Raw genomic sequence first — 27,153 nt, forward strand, 5'->3', positions numbered from 1 at the left:
TCCATTGTAGTTTACTGATTTCCATTACAATTCAAAGAATTTAACTAATAAGCACAAGTTAATCACTCTCAAATCATATTTAATGTTTCACAAAGGACAATTTGGGACTCAAATTTTTCTTTTTAGTTACAGTATCACAAGAGAACAATCACTCTATTTCACAATTATCAGCTTCTTACTTTGTACACTAATGAAAACAAAACTCTACCCTTTTCTTTATTCTATCTCCATTCTTGTGTTCTTACTCTAACTCTGACACAATGCTAACAACCGGTCACTGAGACACTCAAATGCTCTCTCTAGCAACATCACACTCAGAAACACAGAAGCATGCACAAAACATGCATAACGAGAAAGACATACTCAAATAAAGATAGTATTAATATTGGATGGGATAATTATTATATTTACTTTCTGACAATGGATACCAAGAATAACACCTACAATAAACATTAAGCATTTTACAATTTGATCACTATATACATCAGACAGGAGGTAATTCATAAATAAGAGTTCATACAGTTTTGTTTTTCTTGTAATGATTGTATGCTTTAAGATACATCTAACTGTTCATTGTTACATTTGTTCATGACCCACAGTCATTACAATTTGAAATGTACTTGAAATGGAATGGGAAAAAATGTTGATTCACATACATATTTGAGAAAGGTTAAAATGTTTTCGCTTGTTGTAAGGCAGTTTGTAATCAGCAGACGTGGTTGGCAGTAGTAATAAAAAAGAGAAAAAAAGAGAGCTTTAATTTAAATGTTTATATGATATACAGTTTAATCAGCAATGGTCCATGCATTCATAATTAGGGACAACTAATGAAAAGCATATATTGAAAAACCAACTATTAATGAATGATCCAATCATATCACATGTTTGGTTGGCATTAACAAACATGCTACTTTGGAAATCTACTGCAGAATTTTACAATGGAACTTAAAATATAATCATCAAAATTTCTTCCATTTACAGTGGTACCTTGCATTGCGAGTAACTTGGTCTGCGAGTGTTTTGTAAGACGAGCAAAAATTTTTAATAAATTTTAACTTGATAAACAAGCGAGGTCTTGCAATACGAGTACAGTCAGTCCTCGTATAACACGTGTTTACACTACACGAATTCGATCATACACGATTTATAAATAGGGGAACGATGTCGTATATAACACAAACCTTCGCTTATGCACGATTCGCCTTTGTGTTTACAAGAAATGGCAGTCGAACACCAACCGAACGCAACACGATAGGAATGAAGAGAAGATTCTGAAAATGTATTTAAGTGTTTTATATCAGTGAAGGGGAAACACATTTCACCATAATAACGTAAAAACTGACACAATTCCAGCTATCGGTATAATCGCAAATGCAATTAGATCGAGTTTACTACCAGTTTATAACAGATTCCACTAGCAGAAACGCAACTGGAAATTGTTTTTATTGTTTTATGGTAGTAACCCCTAGAAATGTGCTTTAGTAAAATGTGAGGTGTTAATAGTGTACTCTGCTTTTACGGTGTTGTTTATTCAGTTGCTACACGCGCGCAGCTTTGTTTATGTGACTCAAGCGTGCCTCCTCATTTTGTAATTGTGCTTTATTCCCTAAAAATTGTCTGCCAAGTGTCACGTGATAACATGCTGATTGGGTAATCGTCCCGCATGTTCGATCTCAGTCGGCATACCTCATTCGTATACAGTCAACATTGTAGTGAACATTCTTGCTAGCGTTGTGACGTGTATGTGCGTAAAGCATTTTTTTATTTTGTGTTCAAATGTAGTGACTGTTCTTTATTAACTGTACACTATGAAAATGGCCCCAATGAAAAAAAAGGGTTGAAAAGGAAGGCGGTACGAAGAAGGAGATGATTACGGTAGAAATTAAGAAGGAAATCATTGGGAAGCACGAACAAGTATGAAAGTGGCCACCATCGCAAGATTTTATAAGAAGTCTACGTCAACGATTTGCACAATATTAAAGAAGAAAGAAGAACTAAGGGGCCTAGATGTAGCAAAAGGAGTCACGAGAATATCAAAGCAACGCCCATGTATTCTGGAAGATGTAGAAAAGTTGCTTTTGGTGTGGATAAACAAGAAGCAACCAGCAGGTGATACTGTGACCGAGAACTTGATCTGTGAGAAGGGAAAGGCCTTGTACGCCGACCTCGTAAGTAAACTGCCAGGTACATCTACAGAAAACGAAGAAGGCTTCAAGGCGAGCAGGGGATGGTTTGATAACTTTAAGAGGAGAAGTGGCATCCATAGTGTTGTGAAGTACGGAGCGGCTGCGAGTTTGGACGCTAAGACAACTGAGGTGTTCGTTGCCGAGTTCCAGAAGCTCATGGTTTCCGAGTGTTACCTGCTGCAGCAAGTTTTTAATTGCGATGAGACGGGGCTTTTTTGGAAAAAGATGCCAAAGAGGACCTACATTACAGCAGAAGAGAATGCAATGCTCGGTCACAAGCCCATGAAAGACCGTCTCACCCTCTTGCTGTGTGCTAATGCAAGCGGTGATTTCAAAGTCAAGCCCCTGCTCGTGTATCATTCTGAGAATCCACAAGCCTTCATGAAATGCAAAGTACAGAAGAGCCAATTAAACGTTATGCGGAGGTCCAACAGCAAGGCTTGGGTCACTCGTATCTTGTTCGTTGAGTGGATCAACGAGGTCTTTGGTCCTGCAGTGAAGAAATACCTTTTAGAAAAAAACTGCCACTCAAAGTCTTACTGGTTATGGATAATGCTCCTGCTCATCCTCCAGACCTTGAGGATGACTTACTGGAAGAATTCGAGTTCATTAAGGTCAAGTTCCTTCCTCACAACACTACTCCATTACTCCAGCCCATGGATCAGCAGGTCATTTCAAACTTTAAAAAGCTTTACATCAAGGCACTATTTCAGCGATGCTTTGAGGTGACCGAAGGAACTAACCTTACCCTCCGAGAGTTTTGTAAAAATCATTTCCACATCGTAAACTGCCTCAAGATCATCGATAAAGCCTGGGATGGGGTCACCAAGAGAACCCTCAATTCTGCTTGGAGAAAACTGTGGTCTGATTGCGTTGAGAGGTTTGCTCATGAACAGAAGCTGCCAGTTGTTGATGAAATTGTGTTCTTGGGGACGACCATGGGACTGGAGGTGAATAAGGACGACATTCAAGAGCTGGTGGAGGAACATGGCCAGGAGTTTACAACCGATGAACTGATGGATCTGCATCACGAGCAACAGCAAGAGGTTAGGGAGGAGATCTCATCTGAGGAGGAGGAGAAAAAAATGGAGACATCCCTCTCTTCAAATGAGATTAGGGAGGTGTGTAAAATGTGGGAATCAGTGCAAAATTTTGTAGAAAAGCACCACCCGAATACGGCTGTGGCAGTGCGAGCGATGAATCTGTTTAACGACAGTGCAATGTCATATTTCCATGAAATCCTTAAAAGGAGGCAAAAGCAAGTGTCATTAGATAGGTTCCTTGTTAAAGTCGCACAAAAAGAAAAAGTCAACAGATAGCAGTGATTCCGTTAGTGACAGTGAAAGTCGTCCTACCCAATAATTAATAAATTCATTGCTTCATGTGTATTAAATTTAAATATTAAAAATATAAAAAGGTATGTATGTATTTTGTATTAATCATTTTTACAGTATATGAATATTTTTGAGTTTTGGAACAAATCATCTGGGTTTCCATTATTTCTTATGGGGAAATTCGCTTTGATATACGAGTGCTTTGGATTACGAGCACGTTTTCGGAACGAATTATGCTCGCAAACCAAAGTACCACTGCACTAGGAATTTCAGCCAATGATGAGAATTGAATAATGCCTTCTTTCTACTTCAGCTTTTCCATACATGTGGTGTGGGAGAGGGCATAGTTGCCACCTGCTAACCACAGAAGCCTTTTTATGATTAGTTAAATTAGAACCTAATAATTGTCTGCATTATAAGATCTTGTGCATATCTTATAATGCAGACAATTATTAGGACTAATCTTTTTAACCACAGAATCATAAAATCAACATATTAATGTTTATAACATAGTAATGCAATAGGGGTTCAACCAAACATAGTCCCTAGTCTTGAAGTATTTACATTTGCAAGTTCTTCTAAATCATCATCATCAGCCATTTTCAATCCATTTCAGGATGAAGGCCTCTACAGCAACTTTCCAGTTCCTTCTGTTATGCGAAATGGCCATCCATTTACTATCCACCAACTCTTGAATTTCATCTATACATCCCCTTTATTGTCTTCCAGGTTTTCTTTTAGCTCCTCTTGAGTATCATTCTGTTATTTCCTTAGTCCATCTGTCATCATGTCTTCAAGCTATGTGTCCTGCTCGAGTCCATTTCAGTTCTTTAGTTTTGATAAGAATGTCCTTTACTTGTGTTTGCTGCCTAATCCATGTGTTTCTCTTCTTATCCAACAGTCTGATTCCTAATATCATTTGTTCCATTCTTTGCTGTGTAGTTTTCAGCTTCTCTTCCATTCTTTTGGTGAGTGCCCAAGTTTCACTTCCATAAGTCATGGTGGGGAGGATACACTGGTTCATTATTTTATGTTTCAGACAAATTGGAATATTGCTCCTCGGTATGTGAGACTATATTTCCTGAATGCTATCCATCCAAAATTTATTCTTCTCTTGACTTCCAGCCATTTATCATTGTTACAGCTAATGACCTGTCCAAGATAAGCATATGAATCCATCTTTTATACTCCTTCAACAATTATATTCCTTTCTGGGGCATACTTGTTCATCATTACTTTTGTTTTAGCCATATTCATCCTTAGTCCGAAATCCTTACTAACTCTGCATAACTGATTAAGGTTTTCCTCTAATTCTTCGGGATCATGGCTTATGATCACAATGTTATTGCAAATCCTAACTGGTTTAGGTTCACATTGACTCCTTTCCACAACCAGTCCAATCTTCTGAAAACTTCTTCAAGAGCAGCAGTAAACAACATTGGGAATATTGTGTCTCCTTGTTGAACTCCTTTCTCAATTTTAAATTTGCTACTGTTGTTGTCTAGTCTAATAAAGGAGGTGGCGTTCTCATATATTTTCTTAAAAAAATATATATTCTTCTATTAATATTAGGAGGTGTCCATTGATACAGAAATGTAATTCTGCAAAGAAATACGTTAATTTAACATAAACACTGCAAGAATCTTTAATAAGTTAAAGATTTCTTTTTTCTTTGAGTATGTGCAGAAAAGTGCATTCTTTTCTAATTAACACAATATCCAACTGGAAAACTTCTAAAGACAGATTCTGGCTTCTGCACATCTGTTCAAAACAATTTTGCTTTGAACAGAGATGCAGAAATTAATTTTCATCTCTGACATCAATTCAATTTAAGGCTATTACTGGGAATCACAGTTTGTTTCAATTACACTGACATTTTTCTGCATCTTAAACCGCTATGCAATTTTATTACTTGGAAGGATAGCATAAGATCCCCGAGTACACTTTTTTAAACTACATCAACTTTTTTTACTTTCAAATAATACTTACCATACATTCATTCTGTTGTGACAGTTGTAACAATTATGTCAGAAGGAAGAGTTCCAGCTTTTCCATGCTGTGCAATTTTTGTTTTATGTTTGACTCCTGCTAGATGTGATTCCAACTGAGCTTGTGAGGTCATAGTAGTATTACACACATTACAAGTGAATTTTTGAATCAATTTCTTCTGTTGAGATGGTGGAAGTTTATAGGGTACACCAACAGGCGGCCTAAATCAGAAGGGAAAAAAGAATAAATTTATGTGTAAAATACTTTTTTGTAACAATTAGTTGAGTTCACTGAATAAAATATGACATGAAACCAGAAAAACAATGACAAATCTTGTGCTCTTTAAGAATTAAAAATAACCAGATGGCTGTATTTAAGAAGTACTTTACTTGAACTTTAAACTAGAAGAAATTTATTAGAAATATGAAAAAACCAATAATTAATATTACAATGTCCCTCATTCTGGAACTTTCTTGTCTTCCCTTCTTAGTAATTAATTTAGCCCAGAAGTTTAAACTTAAGATATATAAAATTAAGCCAGTAAAGACTTAACATAACTATTAATAATGAATATATTCTGCTGCTGTAGAATGGATTGGTGATAAAGCAACTATTCGGAACAATTAGGAACATCAATAACTGCCTCAGTTACACAATACACTGATGCTTCATAGCATCAGTGTATCATGTGTGGAATTTGTGGGTATTCTACAAGTGGTTGTCTGCTTTGCTGGATTGTTGGGGGACTGTTTTCAAGGAAAAAAACTTCACATGGGGGGAGAGTTCATAAAAAGTCCTTCCGCCTGATAGGATTGGTTCAAACTCAGTATTTTCTGCATATGTAGTCAGATTGTGATCATTATGCTATCCATGAGTGTACATTGGCAATAAATTGTGCCCTAGTGTTTGCACAGCAGTATATATAGTGCTGCATCTGAATGGTATTTTATTAATAGTTTATTTTAGATTTTATCAAATTAAGTTAATTTATCTTAAGTAATAATATTTTAGGGCAGAAAGTCCCAAACTATGTAAAATTCAAATTATGACTTTAGTTAATAACTAATGTCTTACTTTGAATTTTACATAGTTTAGGACTTTCTGCCCTAAAATATTGTCTAAGAAGAACACCTTTTGGCATTTTGAAATTTCCAAACAATTTCTATTAGCCCAGAATGCAGTAACATGTTTATTAAGTACACTTTAAGAGCCCTTTGACTGCCACAGCAGAATCAAATCAGATTATTATTATATTTTTTTGTAGTAGTGTTTAGTACCCTAAGTGGCTACAACATTCCTAAAAATGTATTTATTGAGTTAGGTTAGTGTTACTGTACATAATGAACATTATATGAAAATATAAATGATTAAAATGCATTAAATAATACAGCAAGAAAAATAAGTTAGCAAGGTATACTTATTACGTTCAATGTACACTTATAACTGCATTACATCCAGGCACATTTGATTATCAAAGTTAGGGACTAGGAAAAACAACATACACTGAAAATCTGGTGTCAATCTGACTTTTTAATTGTTTAAATTTTTTACAAAAAAGTTGAGATCCATTTTTAAGTAGTTAGCATGCCAGTACAGAGTTATTTGCACTGCGTGCTCAAATCCACATCATACCAAGAAATATATAAATTTGTTTTCTTTATTTTCTAAGCTCTTCTGAACCTACATGGCCATCCTGGAACACAAACATAAAATTTATTTATTTAACAAGAGAAAGTTTTCAGAAGAAAAGTTTTTATAATACAGGATTTGTATGGCAACTGCTAAAGCTACCATAAATAGATATAGTAGTTATCAGACTGAACAATTAGACTTTACACCAGCCAGTATTCAAATAAACAAATTCCAATCTGCAACTAAAACACTTTATTTACAATAAAATAAAATAAAATAAGAGCATATAAAATGAAATTAAATATATAGTAGTCTAAAACTGATGTGATTTAATTTACAATAAAATACAAAAAATATAAAATATATATATAAAAATATATAAAATATGATGATAAAAGCGATAAAAACAGTTAATAAAATACCGTAACAACTGTAGCTTTCGGAGATAGCGATCTCCTTTCTCAACAGCATATTTGTGCTGTGTGGCACATCCTTAAATAGCAGATCCATGGCACTCGTCACATGGTTTCTCGGGAGTAAGGCCGGAATTTCCCATTTATGCACCGGAACCGGAAATGGCTCGGGAGCGCGCTAGCTGAAACCATTCATCTCGCCCAAGAACCACGGTTTCAAAGAGGGGATGTAAGCGTACACACTTGTCTCTATTAATGGAATTGCTAGCTTCCGGAACCAATACGTAAACTCTCAAGCCATTTACGGTCCCAGAACGCCTGTGCATGATCCGTGATAACAGCATCCTCCAGTGAGATTTGACGTTGCTTCTCCCAGAAATGTTCTGCCACGGCAGACTTCCCATAGTTTGCGGACTTTATTGCATTCATATGCTCCACCAGATGGTCTTTCAGTCGTCGCCCTGTCTCACCTACATAACATATCCCACAATCCGGGCATTTAATTTCGTATACCACCCCACTGTTGGCTTCTTTCATTATGAGGTCTTTGACACAAGATATCACTGTGTACAACCTCTGTCCCGGGAGTTGCACACAGCGTATCTGGCACCCCCGAATTATTCCTGCAATGTGGCTGAAAGGCCCGGATAGTAGGGAATGTATGCAGTGCTCACAGGGGCAAACGGCTCAGTACGGGTGGACTCTGCTCCTCTAATAATTCTGTCCAACACCCTCTGGGGGTAGCCGCATTTCTTGAGGTCTGCCATGACACGAATAATTTCGTTATCTCTGTCCTCGGAGGTGCTACAGTGGGACCACACCATATCTACTAAAGCCTTGACAACACTACCCTTGTGTTGGCTGTCCTGTGCCGAGGTATAATGAGTATATTGACCTCGGCACATGGGCTTTCTAACACCTTGGTCTTGAGCCTACAACCATCCCTAATAACCAACATGTCAAGGAATGGTAGGGTTCCCTCTGCTTCCACCTCCGAAGTAAATTTAATAAAAGTGGAGAAGCTATTAAGTACATCAAGTATCCGATCCTCCCTCCCCTTTTGTATAATGGTGAATGTGTCATCAACAAATCTTTTCCATTTATGCATGGGAAATTCCAAATCCTCAAAAATTCTAACTTCCAACTCTTCTATAGCTAAGTTAGCCACTATGGCACTAATGGGGGAACCCATGGCTGTGCCATGGACCTGCTTATACATGACATCTTGGAAAACCATGGTGGTACTGGATAAACAGAACTCCACACCCTCACAAATATCATTAACACTAAGAGGAGACCTAGTACTTAACAAAACATCCTTTTCTAATGCCATTCTAACACACTGGACTCCGATTTTAATAGGGATACAAGTGAACAATGATGTAACATCGAAAGAAATCATAATCTTGTCTTCTCGTATAGTCTGTCGTTTTATAAAATCCACAAACTCTTTGCTATTCTTGATAACCAAGTTGGAAAGTCCTACTATGGGTGCGATCAACTTGGCTAGGTACCTTGATAGAGCATACGTGGGACTATTTAAATATGATACAATTGGCCTGAGTGGTACACCCACTTTATGTATCTTGGGGAGCCCGTAGAATCTGGGTAAGCGTCATCCAGCAGCACGTAATGACCAATATACCTCTTTGGATATCCATCCTGACTTGTGCCAAGGCTGTATAAGGTTATTCATTTGTCGCTCCACACTAACCAACGGATTTCTATGGACGACTTTGTACGTAGTGGTATCTTGCAATAATTCCAAAGCTTTATTAAAATATTGCTCCTTGTCTAAAATAACTGTGGCTCTACCCTTGTCCGCAGATAAGACTATGATTTCATCATCTTGTTTAAGTTCCCTCAAAGCCCTTTTTTGACTAGTACTAAGGTTGGAGGGGGCCGCCTTGGCCTGGCTCATGATAGCCACAGTTCTAATGCGTACTTCATCAGCCTGGATCGCTAGTAACTTATAAACGGCTCTATCGATGCCCATGGCTATTTCCACGATGGGAGGTTTGTTGGGCATCAGAGCAAACTTGGTACCCAAGCTTAAAACCCCCTCCTGTTCCTTAGTTAGCCGCTTTCTACTGAGATTACAAATAAAATTAGTATTAACATTCTCCCGGTCATGTGTAATCACTGTCTCCTCTAATAATCTATTAAATTTGCTGATATGCCTCTGTTTATACACATCTGAAACCTTAGTTGTTTTCTCCAAGACTAATTTCACTACCAATAATCGATGTACAGGAGATATATTATTAACACATTCTAGAGCCAAACCAATTTGTCTTCTGGTAACCCTTAGAACATCATGTAGTTTGTGGATCCAGGTACACAAAATCCTTTTTTGGAACCAATTGGTAGCCCTAACTAAACAATCATCATCATCAAAAGGCATCTTTATGCAGAACCCATATGGAACTAGGCCATGTGCTTTACATCTGTACGCAAATCTTAAATGCTGTTTCTGTTTGGCCTCCGTCATGCTATATCTCTCAAATTCGCGGATGCGCCGCACTATGGAGTGACCATAGCTATTAAGGATATCTCTAAATAGGCCTACAAGGCTGGGACAATTCATATTGAACAATTATACTTTACATCAGCCAGTATTCAAATAAACAAATTTCAATCCTGCAACTAAAACACTTTATTTACAATAAAATAAAAAAAAATACGAGTGTATAAAATGAAATTAAATGAAATGAAATAAAATATATAGTAGTCTAAAACTGATGTGATTTAATTTACAATAAAATACCAAAAAATATATATAAAAAATATATAAAATATGATGATAAAAGCGATAAAAACAGTTAGTAAATACCGTAACAACTGTAGCTTTCGGAGATAGCAATATCCTTTCTCAACAGCATATTTGTGCTGTGTGGCACATCCTTAAATAGCAGATCCACGGCACTCGTCACATGGTCCTCGGGAGTAAGGCCGGAATTTCCCATTTATGCACCGGAACCTGAAATGGCTCGGGAGCGCGCTAGCTGAAACTGTTCATCTTGCCCAAGAACCACAGTTTCAAAGAGGTGATTTAAGCGTACACCCTTGTCTCTATTAATGGAATTGCTAGCTGCCCCATCACGGATCATGCACAGGGGTTCCGGAACCCCTGTGCATGATCCGTGATGACAGCATCCTCCGGGGAGATTTGATGTTGCTTCTCCCAGACATGTTCTGCCACGGCAGACTTTATTGCATTCATATGCTCCCCTAGACGGTCTTTCAGTCATCGCCCCGTCTCACCTACATAACACACCCCACAATCCGGGCATTTAAATGTTTAAAAGTTTAAATGCCCGGATTGGGGTGTGTTATATAGGTGAGACGGGGCGATGACTGAAAGACCGTCTAGGGGAGCATATGAATGCAATAAAGTCTGCAAACTATGGGAAGTCTGCCGTGGCAGAACATTTCTGGGAGAAGCAACATCAAATCTCCCCGGAGGATGCTGTCATCACGGATCATGCACAGGGGTTCTGGGACCGTAAATGGCTTGAGAGTTTACGTATTGGGGCAGCTAGCAATTCCATTAATAGAGACAAGTGTGTACGCTTACATCCCCTCTTTGAAACCGTGGTTCTTGGGTGAGATGAACTGTTTCAGCTATTGCGCTCCCGAGCCATTTCCGGTTCCGGTGAATAAATGGGAAATTCCGGCCTTACTCCGGAGGACCATGTGACGAGTGCCGTGGTTCTGCTATTTAAGGATGTGCCACACAGCACAAATATGCTGTTGAGAAAGGAGATCGCTATCTCCGAAAGCTACAGTTGTTATGGTATTTTATTAACTGTTTTTATCGCTTTTATCGTCATATTTTATATATTTTTTATATATATTTTTTGGTATTTTATTGTAAATTAAATCACATCAGTTTTAGACTACTATATATTTTATTTTATTTCATTTAATTTCATTTTATATACTCGTATTTTATTTTATTTTATTTTAAATAAAGTGTGTTAGTTGCAGGATTGAAATTTGTTTATTTGAATACCGGCTGGTGTAAAGTCTAATTGTTCAATATGAATTGTCCCAGCCTTGTAGGCCTATTTCGAGAAATTATTAGATTGCGCTGTGTTGATATTCTTTTTATGGTAAATGCATAAAAAGTTAACTATTTTGTATAAAAATAATGCTGTGTCATTTAATCTACAGGTATGTATCTGAAATGTTGCGGAGTATGTACAGATATAACAGAGCACTTGCTTTAAATATTTTTAATACTAATATTTCAGTTAAGCCTCTGCCTGTGTTTTTAATATGTTTGTTGCCAGCTTGACCTATGACCTGAATGAATAAAATTCAAAAACTTGGAGTTGAGTCAATCTGGATAAAAGAGAGTAGAGACATTTCTGAAGTTTTTGCACATCATGGCTGAAGTAGTTAGCCATCTAAAGCAGAGCATCCAGCTGCCAGGGGTAGCCAGGGCAGTGTTGAGTCAGTTGGTATGACATAAGCACTGAGAAAAACAAAAAAGAGAAGAGTTTATTATAGGCCTAATGATTAAGATGAGTAAAATGAACAAATGTACAGACAAAGTGGGCCAGCATATCAGAATGTCTAATGGGGGATCAACTTTCCTATATTATCGATTGGATCCTGATGGTTGGTCATTTATACACTAGCAAGGTTTTTATGGATTTATTGGATAATTGTTTTACAAAGAAGCATGTCAGAGAGGCAACAAGAGCAAGTAATACTCCTGATCTGATTATCAGCAGCAACCCTTCATGCATTAAGAACCTGCAGATAAAATATTGACTATATGGGAGTGATCACAGCGTACTGATGTGAGATTTACTTAAAAGTTGTAACTAATGTCAAGGGCAAAGTGAAGGGCTTTTGTAAAAGTGACTACAATGGTCTCAGACAGTTTTTAAATTCTATACAGTGGGATCAACTAAGTTACCAATTATAAATGGAAAGTATTCAGGGATGCAATTATAAAAACCTGCTAGGCTTTTTTATCAGCTAAAAAGCTAAAAAATACCTTTCAAGGCTTAGACCTAAACAGATGTCAGATAAATTGATGAGACTTATGGCAGAGAAGAAAAATGCATAGGATGCATAAAAATAATCATATGATACAGATGTCTCAAGCAGATATAAACTAGTCTGCAATCAAGTTACAAAGGCAGTTAAGGCAAGCTAAGGTTGGTTGGTTGGTTGGTTGGTTGGTTGTAAGGATTTTATGGCACATTAGCATCTAAAGCAATAAATGTGTCAAGTCAATGCAAGCTAAGGCAGATTACGAGAAGTCTGTGACAAAAGAAACAAAGGCTTCTTTAATTGATTCCCCTTCCCTCTAGTGTAAACACTAGAGGGAAGGGGAATCAATTAAAAAAATCAATCAAAGTGAAAAATTCATTCCACTTCCCTCTAGTGTTTACACTAGAGGGAAGGGGAATGAATCACATTGGTGCACTAGATATGAATGGTTTAACTGTTGATGAACCTGATCAGGTTGCTGACAAACTAAATAGGCATTTTGCATTTGCACATGAACTTTTTTTAGGAATGGGGAATTGTCTCTCCATCCCTAAAAAATTTATCTTGTCTGTCTTTAATTTTTCTATCTTTATCTTGTGAAAAGAAAAAGACAGAAAAACATGATTTTGTAAAAGAGGAAGGAACTCTTTGTAACCAACTTAGTTACAACAGTCAGATGGAGAGCTGGCAGGATATTCAACAGTAGAATTATATCAAGCAAATTATCTATAGGAGAAGCCTATGAGTGTAACTGATCTGTATAAATACAGTCTATTCTATTCTGTTTAACAAGCACTGGCCTTGCTATGAAAATTTCTATACCATCCTTATAGAATGATGGTATAGAAATTAAACCATCAGATGGTATAGAATGTCGTTATGAAAGTGCTCATAAAATGAGTACAGCCCCTCCAGAGCTGTACTCATTTTATGAGCACTTTCATAACAACTTCTTATCATGATGGAAAGATATTGTTGGGATATCAGAGATGTGGTGTCGCACAGACATAAGCAGTGCAGAATTGGAATTTGGGGAGTACAATATGTACAGAAAGGTTAGACAGGGCAGGAAGGGAGGAGGGGTTATGCTGTTAGTTAAGAAACACATAAAATCTAAGGAAGTGTATCCAACTGATGTTGGTGGACATAAGCACTGGGAAAGGAAAAATGAGAGTGTGTTTGGTGTGACATAAGCACTGGGAAAGGAAAAATGAGAGTAGGTGTGTGTTATAGGCCTAATGAATCTGATGAGTATAATGAGCAATTGTGCAGAGAAATAGAGTGGGCCAGTAAATCAGAGTGTCTTATAATGGAGGATTTTAATTTCCCAGAGATTGACTGGAATTTGTGGGTTGGTCACTCACACACTAGCAAGACTTTTGTGGATTTATTAGATGATTGTTTTCTATAGCAGCCTGTTCAAGAGGCAACTAGAGGGAGTAATACTCTTGATCTGATTATCAGTAGTGATTCTTCATGCACTAAGAATCTGTAGATAAAGGAACCACTAGGTGACAGTGATCACAGTGTGCTGAAGTGGGATTTACTCAAAGAGGTAACTAGCATCAGGGATAAAAGGAAGGATTTTTGCTTTCGTAAAAGTGACTACGGTGGTCTGAGACAGTATTTAAATTCTATACGATGGGACCAACTGATGATGATACCAACAGAAAATTCAAAGAATTAATCTGGGAAGCTACTAGGCTTTTCATACCAACCAAGAAATATTCACACATGAGGAGTTATTCAGGGAGGGGAATGCTATATGTGTATTAAACTCTGGCAGTGAGCTAGATGATTTTGTAATAACTGAGAGGAAAGTGGAGGAGAAATTGTTGAAGATAAACATAAGAAAGGCACATGGGGTGGATGGAATCTATCCTGTTATATTAAAGGAGGCAGCAAAGGAAGTAAGCAAACCTTTAGCCATAATTATGAGAACTTCCTTGGACTCAGGAGAGGTACCCATGGACTGGAGATGTGCAAATGTGACCCCAATTCACAAAGGAGGATCAAAGGGGGCACAAGTAATTATACACCTGTTAGGTTTGACTTCTGTTCCAGGGAAATTAATGGAGGCACTGGTTAAAGAAACACTGCAGGATCATCTAGACAAGGCTTCAGTTATAGCTCGGACACAGCATGGTTTTGTTAAGGGGAAGTCTTGTCTGACAAATTTGATTGGATACTATGATGTAGTCCAATGGAACTGGAGGCAAAGAATAATTTGGATCTTAGAAAGGCCTTTGATACTGTTGCACATGGAAGACTGCTCCACAAATTGGAGCAGTGTGGCATTGGAGGCAAATTGCTGCTATGGATAAAGGGATGGTTGAGTGGGAGAAGACAGAGAGTGGTAATCAATGGACAGTGCTCTTCGTGGACTTATGTTATTAGTGGAGTCCGTCAGGGTTCAGTGTTGGGTCCATTGTTGTTTTCTGTATTTATAAATAATATTGATGATGGTATATCAGGGTTAATATCCAAGTTTGCAGATGATATGAAGGTTGGCAGGGTTGTTAATGACACTAATGATTGTACACTTCTGCAATAGGATCTAGAAAAGTTGAGCAGATGTAGAGATGCCAGCTGAGAGATGCCAACTGAAGTTTAACATTGACAAATGTAAAGTAGTGCATATGGGAAGCAGTAACCCTAGAGTAACATATTAACTCTGTGGTGCTACACTGGTAGAGAGTGAAAAGGACCTGGACTTAATTGTGCAGGCAGATATGAAGTTTTCTGAGCAGTGCAAATGGTCTGGAAGAGTAGCTCATGATGTCTTGCCAATGATATACAGGAATTTTTTTCAGGAAGGGATAAGGAGGTGTTTATCCCCTTGTATAAGGGGATGGTCAGGCTACACCTTGAGTACTGTATACAGGTCTGGAGGCCTCGTTTTAAGACGAATGTAGAGCTTTTGGAACGAGTACAGAGAAGGGCAACAAGATTAGTGAATGGAACAAAGCGTTGCTCTTACAAAGAAGGGCTTAAGTTTTGCAAATAACAGTGTCTGGCGACTAGGCACCTGTGAGGTGATCTGATTAAGGTTTATAAAGCCTTGAATGGTTTGAGCATGCTCAATGCTGATGGGATTCTTCCTCTTTCTGGGAATAATCGCCTGAGAGGGCATAAATTCAAATTGAGGAAAGACAGTTGTAGGATAGATGTGCAGAAGTTTGCTTTTAGCCAGCGGGTCGTTGATTGCTGGAACAAACTTCCATCTATCATTGTAGAAGTTGATGGCTTAAACAGATTCAAGGCAGAACTAGACAAACATTTGGAGCGAGTGGATGGGTGAAATGAGAAGGGTATGTGTGCATGTGTTTTTTTTTTTTTTTTGGCTGATGCTATATAAGCTTGCTTTCTTGCATCATGTGCCCTTGCTAATGCTAATGGCACACCTTCAAATTGAGACCTGATTTGGGTTTTTTCTCAACATCACTTCATTAATTGACACCACAGACTGCCTATATTTAATCCCATTACTGGCAACGTAGACAATATCTTTGGCATCAAAGGCATTTCATGTCTTTGAAAGATAATTGGTCTACAGTGTCTCAACTGTTGCAAATGGCAGATATACCCCCAGTCCTATCCCAACTATCCTTACTACATAAAAATTTCCCCCTTTCCCTAACCCCAAGAATAACTATTTCTGGTGAGAACAACACATTCTGCTTGTGGCAAACCCATCATGCAGCCTTTTATTGCTGGTTCACCATGGACTACTGCTCAAAATTCTGGAATGAGAATTCACAATCAAGAAATGTGCACCCCGCGTTGCAAAACTTTTAATAACATACAGTGTGACTATCAACAGCTGTCCATCATGACTGGGAGTATCCAATGAAAGACATATCAAAGCTTGATTAATCCTGACCAGTACAAATTTTACCGACAACAGGGAAACATGCCACTTTAGTAAGCTAAATTTTCACATTTAATATAATAAATTTCCATCTTCCACATTTACATGGTTAAATAAAAATATGGAAACTGGAAAAACAACTAAGCATATAAAATAAAATTCACTTTAAACTAAAAATGTAACTGTTTGCATGTATTATACTTACTGCCTTTGCCATTTTCCAGTAAGTGGATTATAAAATCCTTTGGGCAATGGTGGCTCTCCTCTCATTCTTCTTTGGTGATTCCTTCCATTGTAATGCTGTTTGGCTTGTATTTCTGAAGTGAAAGCAACATCACATAGTTTGCAGTACGTCTCTTCTAGCTTTGATTTCTCCTTCTTCAGAGAAAATGTTAATGATAATGTTAATACCATTATTAACAGAAATATAAAATCTAAACTGCTAAAATATCCTAATAATAAAATTTTGTACAGAGAACCAAGGCATATTCCCGGCTTATAATAAAAGCCTACTTTTTCAGTTTATTTTCTGATGGCTATGCATGCAAATAGTGCCAAGACTCATACTATTATCACTAACTATAAAACTATTATAGGAGCTCAGATCTAGATGTTTCTATCAGAAACTCTGTTTTAGATGGAAACAGCTAGAATACAGTTCCTGATCTATGGATCTCAAGAGGGATCTATAGTTCACTATGGGTACCAGAGGTACCAGAATATATTTTAAAAAAATAAGAAAATTTGTAGCATAAAAATATTTTCTTAAAATTAGAACAATTCGGTGAAAAATATAGGTATTTTATCTGTAATTGTTGAAGTAAAGAATTATCCAAAATTATCTGCATTTAAGTGCCAAAATCACTTTATTTTTATTCTTTATATGCCACTTCAACGGTAGTCACCTATTTAGCAGTTATTCTTGATTCTTTCATTCACATAGGATTTCTGAGCTTTGAAGGCATTTCTGACTTCATCCACCTTTCAGAGGAGCAATCATTCTTCACATTCAAAGAATAACTTCAAGTTCAAAAAACAGGTCTTAGTATGAAGAATTCTCTTTCTCTCTCTTCCCCCAACCTTTCCTTACCTCCAGCAGAAAACTTCAAAATGTTATTTGATATCATGGCTATTTAAGTCATCCATAAAAAATCTAGATTCTGGGAACCCAGAACCTCCCTTGAGGGTGTAAAACTTCAAGAGAGGTTCTATATTTGTGATTTTAACAGACTGAGTCCTCTGAAAGGAAATGACACAAAATAAGATGACTGTATAAAGATTCATTTGTCACAGAAGCTAAGACAAAATTAAATCAGAAGTAGTGGGTACCTAATTATCAGCAACTTGGTCCATATCTTCAAGTGTAGGGTTTTGGTTTATGCCTCCCAATAGGTGGAGAGATAAACCTCCATTAAGACTGCCTTCCAGAGAGCTAAACCTCCAGTCAAATCAATAAATGTCCTCAAGAACAACAGCCACAACCTTGGAGCACTTCTATCAGAGGGAAAGTATCTGTACAGGATGACTTTCTCTCTGCCCGTGTTGAAAGTACATCTGATGGGAGTACTTCTGACATGGAAAGTGCCATTTCAGATGACACCATAATATAAATTACATTAACCTTGCAGTAATGGAACTAGGACTGTGAGGTCAAAAAAATAAATAAATAAAATAAAATAACAAGCCTGAATTAATTTTTAGGTGAAGATAATTTTTACTTGGTATGGTTTTTGAGATTTTTTTTGTTTTCCCACAGTTTAGTGTGAGAAGACCTGTCAGGTCTAGTGATACCGAGTTTTTAACAAGTTATTTTGATAATTTTTTTTATTAAGTAATTATATTTTATTATATTAATTATTTCATTATTTTAATTATTATTAATTAATTTTATTATTTTGTAATAGCATAGAAATCATTTGTTCGCTATAAAATATTTCTTTCTTATCTTAGAAATATTTAGTTTTGAAGCGATATATTACTGTTTATGCAAAATAACACAAAAACTTGTGATTTATTCTTGGTGGGGTGGGCAAAAGTTTTTTATAACTATTCTTGTTTTTCAGTGTACTGAATCTATTTCATTGTGTTTGTTTCAATGATTTCTATTCAGATGTTTGGATATTTCTGTGCTAATTTCTTTTTTCTTCTTCTTCTTTTCTTTATTATTAATTTATATATAGACAAAATAAGTATTAATTTTGGACTATTTCTTCAATTAAGTGTATGAATGCATATTAGAGAATGGAAAGATAAAGGAAATATGATAATGGAAGAAGTTAGATACAACTAAACAGTGACAAAAAATATACTTCACAACATGCAGTGTGCAGGCAATAATTTTTTTAACATATGCTTCTGGATGAGAGTTAGTAACATTCAAATTTGGTGCATCATGAAGCACACAAAATTTGATATAAATTTTGAAAAAATTTGAAAATGGAAGTTTTCAAATTTTTTTCATAAAGTTAATAACAGTATACATATGTTAAAAAAAAATTAAAACTATTTAAGAGCATAACAAGCAGAAATATAAGTGCAAGTGCATATTTGAAATTTTGCATGTTCAACAGTTTTAAACTGGAAAACGGAGGAGACTAATAGGTTCATCTTTATGCACATTATGTTATTTTTTTAATTTTCAGCAGAATTCCTTTTTTTTAAATAAAAAGTGTAAAAGAACACATTTTTAAGTATTTAATTTTTTTATTAAAAAACTAAAAAATTGCCTATAATCCAATCTGTTAAGAAAATATAAAATATTCATATATTCCAGTCAGAATTCAAAACATGGATAAATTTTTTACAGAAATTAAGAAAGTTCAGACATGTCAAGTCATACACTACTATTTTAGCATAAGCCACAGGCTTCCTTGCACCATGTGGCCATTGCTAATACTAATTTAATTTATGTTACAATTAAATTTCCCACACTAACACATTTTAACAAAAATGTAGCTAGATACAGAGATGTTGTTGTTGTTGTTGTTGTTTGGTTTTTAGGAGCATTAGCAACTAAGGCCATATTGCTCCGGGGATATGCGGTGGTCATTCCCTGACCTTTCCGCATCCTCCGTATTTGGTGGTGACGGGCTCGAACCCCGGTCTAATCAAGAAGCGTGTGCTACGCACTGCTGCTCCTTCCCACCTGGCTACGGAGGCGCATACAGAGATGTAAAAACTAGATACAGATGTAAACAATTCCAGCACACCTACTCTGTGAACTTGTGACCAGCTCTTAGATATTCTTTGTTAGGTAATATGTTATAACAAGAACTATGATAAGTATAAAAGGCTTATTAATTATTACCACACATTCATATTGCAAGGCAAATATTTGATGCTTCAGCACTCCCTGTACACAACTGCTAAATAACTTCTGTAGCTCGAAGCTGATTTTAAATTTATACAGAATTTTGATCAGCTTACAGCTGCATTCTTTAACATTTCTCTTATTGAATTTATCACTCGGTTAACATAACTAGGCAAACCCTTGCCCTGTACTTACCAGAGTTGATGCTTAAAATAGCTGTCTGAGCAACAGCACTTATTATCCATCTTCAATGGCAGTAATAATTTTCTTTATGGCAGGTTCTACTAACTAGTTTCCAAAAAATTCTTCCTCTTCTTTTAAATACTCTAACTACAAATTTGTTACAGTAAGAAAAATATAAATAATGGTAACTTATTTATATACCATCATTCAGAGGCAAGTTGCCCTGTCTAGTTCAGTTCTTATAACAAGATAACTGCACACAATGTAATATAAAATGACGGGCAGACTCACATTGTAAGTGCACAAGCCACTCTGGAGAGAACAAGCAAACTTAGTTTCACCAATAGGCCATGCCAGAAATTAAAACTGTGCATTGCAGACCAAGTTGCAACCATGGCTTGGTTTCCAAAACTCACATTATTATGTGGGATGAACCTACAAGTCTCACAACTTTTTCAGATTCAGGCTTGTCAAACCATATATGATTCTTCAAGTTAGTCTCCTTTTCTCTTCTAGTATCCATATTTCTACATAACCTAGGACAATCTAGGTAGGATCTGTCACCTGGCATTTCAATCAATATATTTTTCTTCTTGTTGGTGTAATTAAATAAGCCAGTTTTCATTATAAGCAGATGTGCTGGAATTTTCCTGCAATTATGTGTAATACCTCTATGGTGACAGTACAAGCCTAAGTTATACACATATGAATGAATTACAAAAAGATTATGTTTTTTAATAATGAAGTTTGGTGTTTTCCAAGCATTGTAAGCCAGAAAAGGATCGGGACAAACAAGCATTCACACAGCATATTCAGAGCATGGCCTTTTGGCATAAAAAAACTTTATATTATTCTTGCAGGTACACTTCTAATACTTTAGCAACATACCTTAAGGAAAGAAACCTCTACGCATCTGGCCACGAGATGTCTATTCATGCAGTCTACCCTTAAGCAGCAGGTGCACCATTTTAGTCCTAGGTATTTCAAGTTTATATAATTTACTCCAAGAGATCAGTCCAGCAGTACTACAGATGCTCTTATATCAATTTCTGATTGAATTAGCACAAATTAAAATAGACAAATCATCAGCATAAGCAACTCATCTCAGCTGAAAATTCAAAATCAATGGACAATAACTTTATCCAAGACAATCTCCCATGCTACAGCTCTAGGACTGACTCTTGAGGACATTCTCTCAATGTCCTTGGATCTGCTCTGTATACTTATTCTCACATAGGTTTTATTCTCGCTAAAGTAACTTCTAAAAATAGGACTTTATTTTTCTAGAACAGTCAACTGCACTAACTCTTTTTAGCATACCTTCCCACCATAAAGAATCGAAGGCATCCTCTAAGTCTGCAAAAAATCGGGGAACAAACTGACCCTGGTACTCTTTAGTACACGTGACTCTATAAATGGTGTCCTCTGTTGACTTCTTTTGTGGATGTATCCTTTTATCTGAAACTAAAGTATCAACCATTATACTGATTCATAAAAAATTATATAAATAAATGTTCATATATTTTATGCAGAATAGGGAGTATTGCAATAGGCTGATATGATCCTAGATTACTCAAGGGATTCCTCAGGACCAACTCTTCAAAATAATCGAGTAAAAGTTGACTTCCCTATCTTAGGAAACATGCTTCAGCCACACTTTGTATATATCATAGAGATCAAGGTTCATTTATGGTTTTATCTGAAAAAACCCTCTTTCTGTCTCAAGCCCCAAGGAAATTAAGTCGGGGGGATGGGTCACCACAATTTTAACAAGGTTCATTGTCTCAGAAAGCTAAGCCATAAAGGTGGCAGGCTCACACTCCACTGAAATAAAGTTTTCTTGCTCTACATCAATGTCATCCCAATGCATTTTAGGGAACTCAATTAAAATAACTTGATTGTTCACAATCTCATCAGAGACTTATTGCATTGTATTGTATAGCTTAAGTTCTCAAATCTATACCTGCCTGACACTGTTTTAAAAACAAACTCCAAGGATCAATATTTCCTTCTACTCTAACATAATTTTGCCACAATATGTTTTTTATTTTGAATAACAAATTAGAAAGAATACAAATTTCTACAATCGTTTTTATTAGAATAAATCAAATCTCCCAACCTACAGAAGATGGTGAAATCTGTATTTATATAATTATGGTTAATTTCTTTTGTTTACCACGGCCAAAAAATGCTCAAACAAATTCCGCTATCAGTGACATTTGTATGACAACAAATAAGGCAAAGTGCAACTGCTGATGTTTATAAACAATGAAAAGAAATTAATGAACCAAAGAAAGGAGCCATAGCACTGCATGCAGATGGTGAGATCACACATACTGACACCACACGACAAGTAATTAATCATGTGAAAAAAAATTCCAATGAATAACAAACTGAATATGAAATCCACATGAGAACCATAGTTTGTGCATAAATTGCTGACAAATTATGTTTGTGTTTACTAAATTGTGTTTCTAGTTATAAAAATTCATTTTAAATTCAACGTTTGCTATTGTTGTTATTGGTTTTAGGTACACCAGTCATTTAAGGCCATACTGCACCATTGTCTATTGTTTGCATGTTATGCAGGCTGAAAAACCTAAATAACACATTTGGAGAGCCTACTCCTTCCACCTGAGATCAGCTAACTACAGCCTCAATTGAAGAGGACTTTAGAAATTCATCCAGTCGTACAACTACACCCCGAGTGATAATTGGCAAAACTATGCTACTTTCATGAAGGACTTGTGCACTGCGCTTTCAGTTCTGTGTTCAGTATCAATAATATCATTCCTTCTACCGTAATTTATAACAGGAATTTTTGCAAGGACGGAATAAATTTGAACAGATGATTTCAAAATAAGAATTTCAAAAGCATTTTCAGTTTCAGCAATATTCCTTCTGCCCTAGATGATAGCAGTAATTTATTTTGCAGAGACTGAATACATTTGAACAGAGGATATGCAAGAGTTCTTTCTATAGGTCATGGAGGGGGGTTTCAAAGGTGGTTGGAACTGTTGATAGTGAGGAGAGAAAATAGGGGTACTATACGCTTTCAATTGGACAGAAGGTTGGATCAAAGTCATACTTACACCTCCACACATTTTCATATAGCAGTCAAGTATGAGATTGTGATGAAAACAACACACAGCAGGCTAAGTAAAATGGCACAGTATGCTTCAATTACGAAAAATGTAATAATATAAGGAAATGCTATAAAGTTTACACTGCTTAAGAATAATTTTAGACTAAAGTCTCAAGCTATGAAAAGTTAATACCTTGAACATCTGTACATGAAAAATTATTTGAAAAAAATGGTTTGCATATAAGGGAACATTTCAAAGCATCTTATATTCTGAACTTATAGTAATAGCCATATAGTGCAAGGAAGCCACAGGCTTTTGCTGCACTGGCAAAAAAGAAAGAAAGAAAGAAAGAAAAAAAACCAAGTAAATCAAAAAATACAAATTATATGCTTCCCTTCTCACACAGGTAACTATCCCATTGACCTTTGGATTTATTCAAACTGTCAGCCTCAACTACCTGCGAGGGGAAACTTGTTCCAGCAATCAACAACTCACTGGCTAAAAGAAAACTTCCTAAAATCTAATTTAAACCTCAACCCTTGTAATTTGAATTTATGACCCCTAGTTCTAGAATTCTTTATAACAGTGAGAATTCTGCCTTCATTAATTTTACTAATCCTTCTCAGAGCTTTGTAAACCTCATTCAGGTCACCTATGAGGTGCCTTGTTGCAAAGCTCTGTAGCCCACATAATCAGAGTCTTCCCTCGTATGGCCATCCTTCTGCTGATCTCACCATTTGAGTTGCCCGTCTTTGGACCGTTTCAAGAAGCTCAATGTCTTTATTCAGATATACTTTTAATCAACAATAGCTAACTCCTGTGGAACCAGTGCATTCTGCCTGGGGAGTTGCCACTCTGCTGCCTGATGCTTAAGTGTGAGCTCTGGCATTGAGTTGGGCGGCTCAGAGCATGTTGTCCCCCCCCCATTTTAATAACTTCACGGACATCCACCCTATGCTTCAAGCTCTCATAAAGGCTCATCATAGCAGTGAGTTGGTACCACAAATACACACAAATACATTATATACAAAGACACAAAGATTTAAGAGAATTTCCCTCCAAGCATAGCATTCCTGCTACTTTGAGGCTATTACTTTGCTGCTCTAGTCTGGGGAGTTGATATCTAGTAAAATTCAATATAGTTGATTGGTTTGGTTTGGTTTAGATTTTATTGGCGCATTAGCAACTAAGGCTATAATGCACCCAATATAGTTGAGAACACTACACTACACTAAACTAATACACTTAAAAGCAATAATGACACCATTATAATTCACCAGTTATGCTGCAATAATATGTACTAGCCTATCAAGTTTACATTATATGTAGGGCTTACAAACCGGGATCCCAGTCATTTTTTTCCGGTATTAAAATACCGGTATTGATACAAAAAATACTGGTTTTTCGGCACTAATTTAAAAAAATAATTGTTTATAATTTAATCACATAAAGGTTATAAAATCACCTTTATGTGATTACGACGTCGTTATCTCTACAAGCAAATGTTCGATAAATCATCGATATGACACCATGCAACATTGCAACCTGTCCACAATTCTCGGACAACTTCATGTCTGACCGTATCGTGACTCCCAAGTCCCATTCCTCCACTACTGACTTTAGTTCAACTCCACCAAGTGTATAAGTTATTTTGGGGTTGCTGTGCCCCAGGTGTAAGACCTTGCATTTTGCTGAATTAAAGCATAGCTACCACTTTTCTGACCATCCTGGAAGTTTATCTAGGTCACTCTGAAGAAGCTCTGCTTGGCGACGATCATTAACTACTCTACCGATCTTTACATCATCTGCAAGTTTAGACCTCACGCCCTCCATCCCTTCATAGATGTCATTTAAGATAATCAAAAACAATAGTGGTCCCAATACTGATCCTTGGGGAACCCCACTTCTTACAATAACCATTTATCACAACCCCCTGCCTGGTGCCCTCAAGCCATCGTGCTATCCATCTAAGGATTTTCCCTATGATTCTAGCCTGCTCCAACTTTTAAAGTAACCAGTCATGTGGGACTGAGTCAAATGCTTTGCTGAAATCCAAATAAACAATGTAGAAATTATTCCCTAAATCTAGCTCACGAGTGACCTGTCAAAATGGCTAACCAGATTTGTTAAACATGATTTTCCCTTTACAAAACCATGCTGTGTATCCTACAGAATTCCATTTCCATCTAAATGATCCTGAATTCCACCCTTGATCATTGCCTTCATGATTTTCCCTATTACTGAAGTTAGACTGGCCGGTCGGCAATTTCCAGTCACACTCCTAGAACTGCCTTTATGTTCCAATTTACACCAATCCAACGGAATCACTCCTGAGTCCAGTGATGCTCTCATAACTAGCCTTAAGGGTTCATTGCACTCACTTGCTGCCTCCTTTAAGATTATAGGGTATATGCCATCAACCACAGGAGCCTTACTTGCCTGTAAGCATGAAAGTTTTCTCATTAAATAATCATTGAAATTTCAACATCATTAATTAAATTTTTTTTCAACTTCACTTCCATAATATCTCATTGACACAAAGGGGTTTTTTTTATGTAAATATCGATGCAAAGTAACTGTTGAGTTCATCTGCAACTTCAGCTGGGGTATTTAATACTATTCGAACAGAACGTCAGTGTTCTGCAAATTCTTTCCAAAATAAGAAATTGCCTGACTCCAATAAAAGATGAACTATCCCATGTCCATTACATTAGGGTCCAATCTGATTTGTTCTTCTGTTCTTTGCATTTATATATGTGAAGAATTCCTTAACTGCACACTCTTTGCTCTCTTCTTTATTCCTTATCCCCACTCTTTGCTCTCTCCCAGACTCAGTAAAGCTACTATAGTGAAAATTATACTTCGCTTAATAAAATGTCGTTCTCCTTCAGAAAATGATGAACATAATTCAACCATGGAAGACTAACATGGACCAGAACATCAGTGTTCTGCAAATTCTTTCCAAAATAAGAAATTGCCTGACTGCAATGAAATTTTAAAAGATGAACTTGAGTTGGAAATTAATGAAATACTTTTAACTATTTTTGCTAAAAAAGTTCAAAGCCTAGAAAATATGATCTGAGATCGTCTACGATTATCTTACATATCAGATAATCGTAGATTATCTGATATGTAAGATATACCAGAATACCTATCATACCAGAATAGAATCCAAAAGGGCGTTTTCTGCAGCTAATCAATACTGTTATGTACCAAAATTAGATCCATTTTAAATGATCATACTATCGATTGCTTACGTTTCTTAAGAGTTCACTTTATTCGGACAGGTAGTGTGGATGCTTAAATAACTAAACTTTTCAGTAACAATATGTATTTTTTTGTTTTTAGAATAACTGTATTTTTAATGATTTTTTTTCAGAATATTTATTATTGCAATAAAAGTTTATTTAAAACATGAATTCGAGTAATTACAGTACTTTTTTTTTTCCCCTTACTTTATTGCACCTAATTGTCATCAAAATTTATTGAGAAAAATCTTAATACTGGTATTAAGATTTTGACCGGTATTGTAAGCCCTAATTACATGTCATGATTACATTCTATGTACTGTGCCACACCATTACATTTGTAAAGTTATGTTTATTATAACATATAAAATTATCTATGTCTACCTATGTAATTCGACTTATCGAGATGACTATTTAACACAATTAAAACACCAGAATTGCCTTACCACACATTCTGTACAAGTTATGACAACACAGCCGAGTTTTTTTTTCCTTTTTTTTTAAGGAGCATTAGCAACTAAGGCCATATTGCTCCGGGATATGCGGTGGTCATTCCCTGACCTTTCCGCATCCTCCGTATTTGGTGGTGACAGGCTCGAACCCCGGTCTAATCAAGAAGCGTGTGCTACGCACTGCTGCTCCTTCCCACCTGGCTACGGAGGCGCACACAGCCGAGTGGTCATGCGCGAGGGTACATATGTATGTGCCTTGAGTGACTGGGGGGGTTCAAGCCTGTGACCACTAAATACAGTGCTGTTTCTTGTATTCTCTCTCTCTCTCTCTCTCTCTCTCTCTCTCTCTCTCTCTCTTGTGAACTCCTCTGACCATGTGGTCATCCTGGAGTATAGACAGAAAATTAACATTTGTGCCAAATCACCAAAGTTTCTACGT

At 36.5% G+C, this 27,153-nt stretch overlaps 1 protein-coding gene across 9 annotated transcripts in view; it reads right to left on the reverse strand.

Annotated features, from left to right (window-relative positions):
* Window positions 1–27,153, reverse strand: part of LOC150079208 (uncharacterized) — a 258,857-nt gene that overhangs the window by 61,254 nt on the left and 170,450 nt on the right. For all 9 annotated transcript variants that reach the window (XR_016547519.1, XR_016547521.1, XR_016547523.1 and 6 more), the window contains 2 exons: window positions 16,641–16,813; window positions 5,510–5,730 (listed from right to left, as the gene is read on the reverse strand). Coding sequence is in view for 2 of the 9 variants with exons in the window: in XM_090382560.1 (XP_090238686.1) it covers window positions 5,517–5,730; window positions 16,641–16,813 (387 nt within the window). In the remaining 7 variants the exon portion in view is untranslated. The remainder of the gene's footprint in view (window positions 1–5,509; window positions 5,731–16,640; window positions 16,814–27,153) is intronic.

Source organism: Mastigoproctus giganteus, chromosome 10, assembly GCF_048544385.1.
Source record: "Mastigoproctus giganteus isolate SK-2022 chromosome 10, ASM4854438v1, whole genome shotgun sequence".
NCBI classification, from domain to species: domain Eukaryota; kingdom Metazoa; phylum Arthropoda; class Arachnida; order Uropygi; family Thelyphonidae; genus Mastigoproctus; species Mastigoproctus giganteus.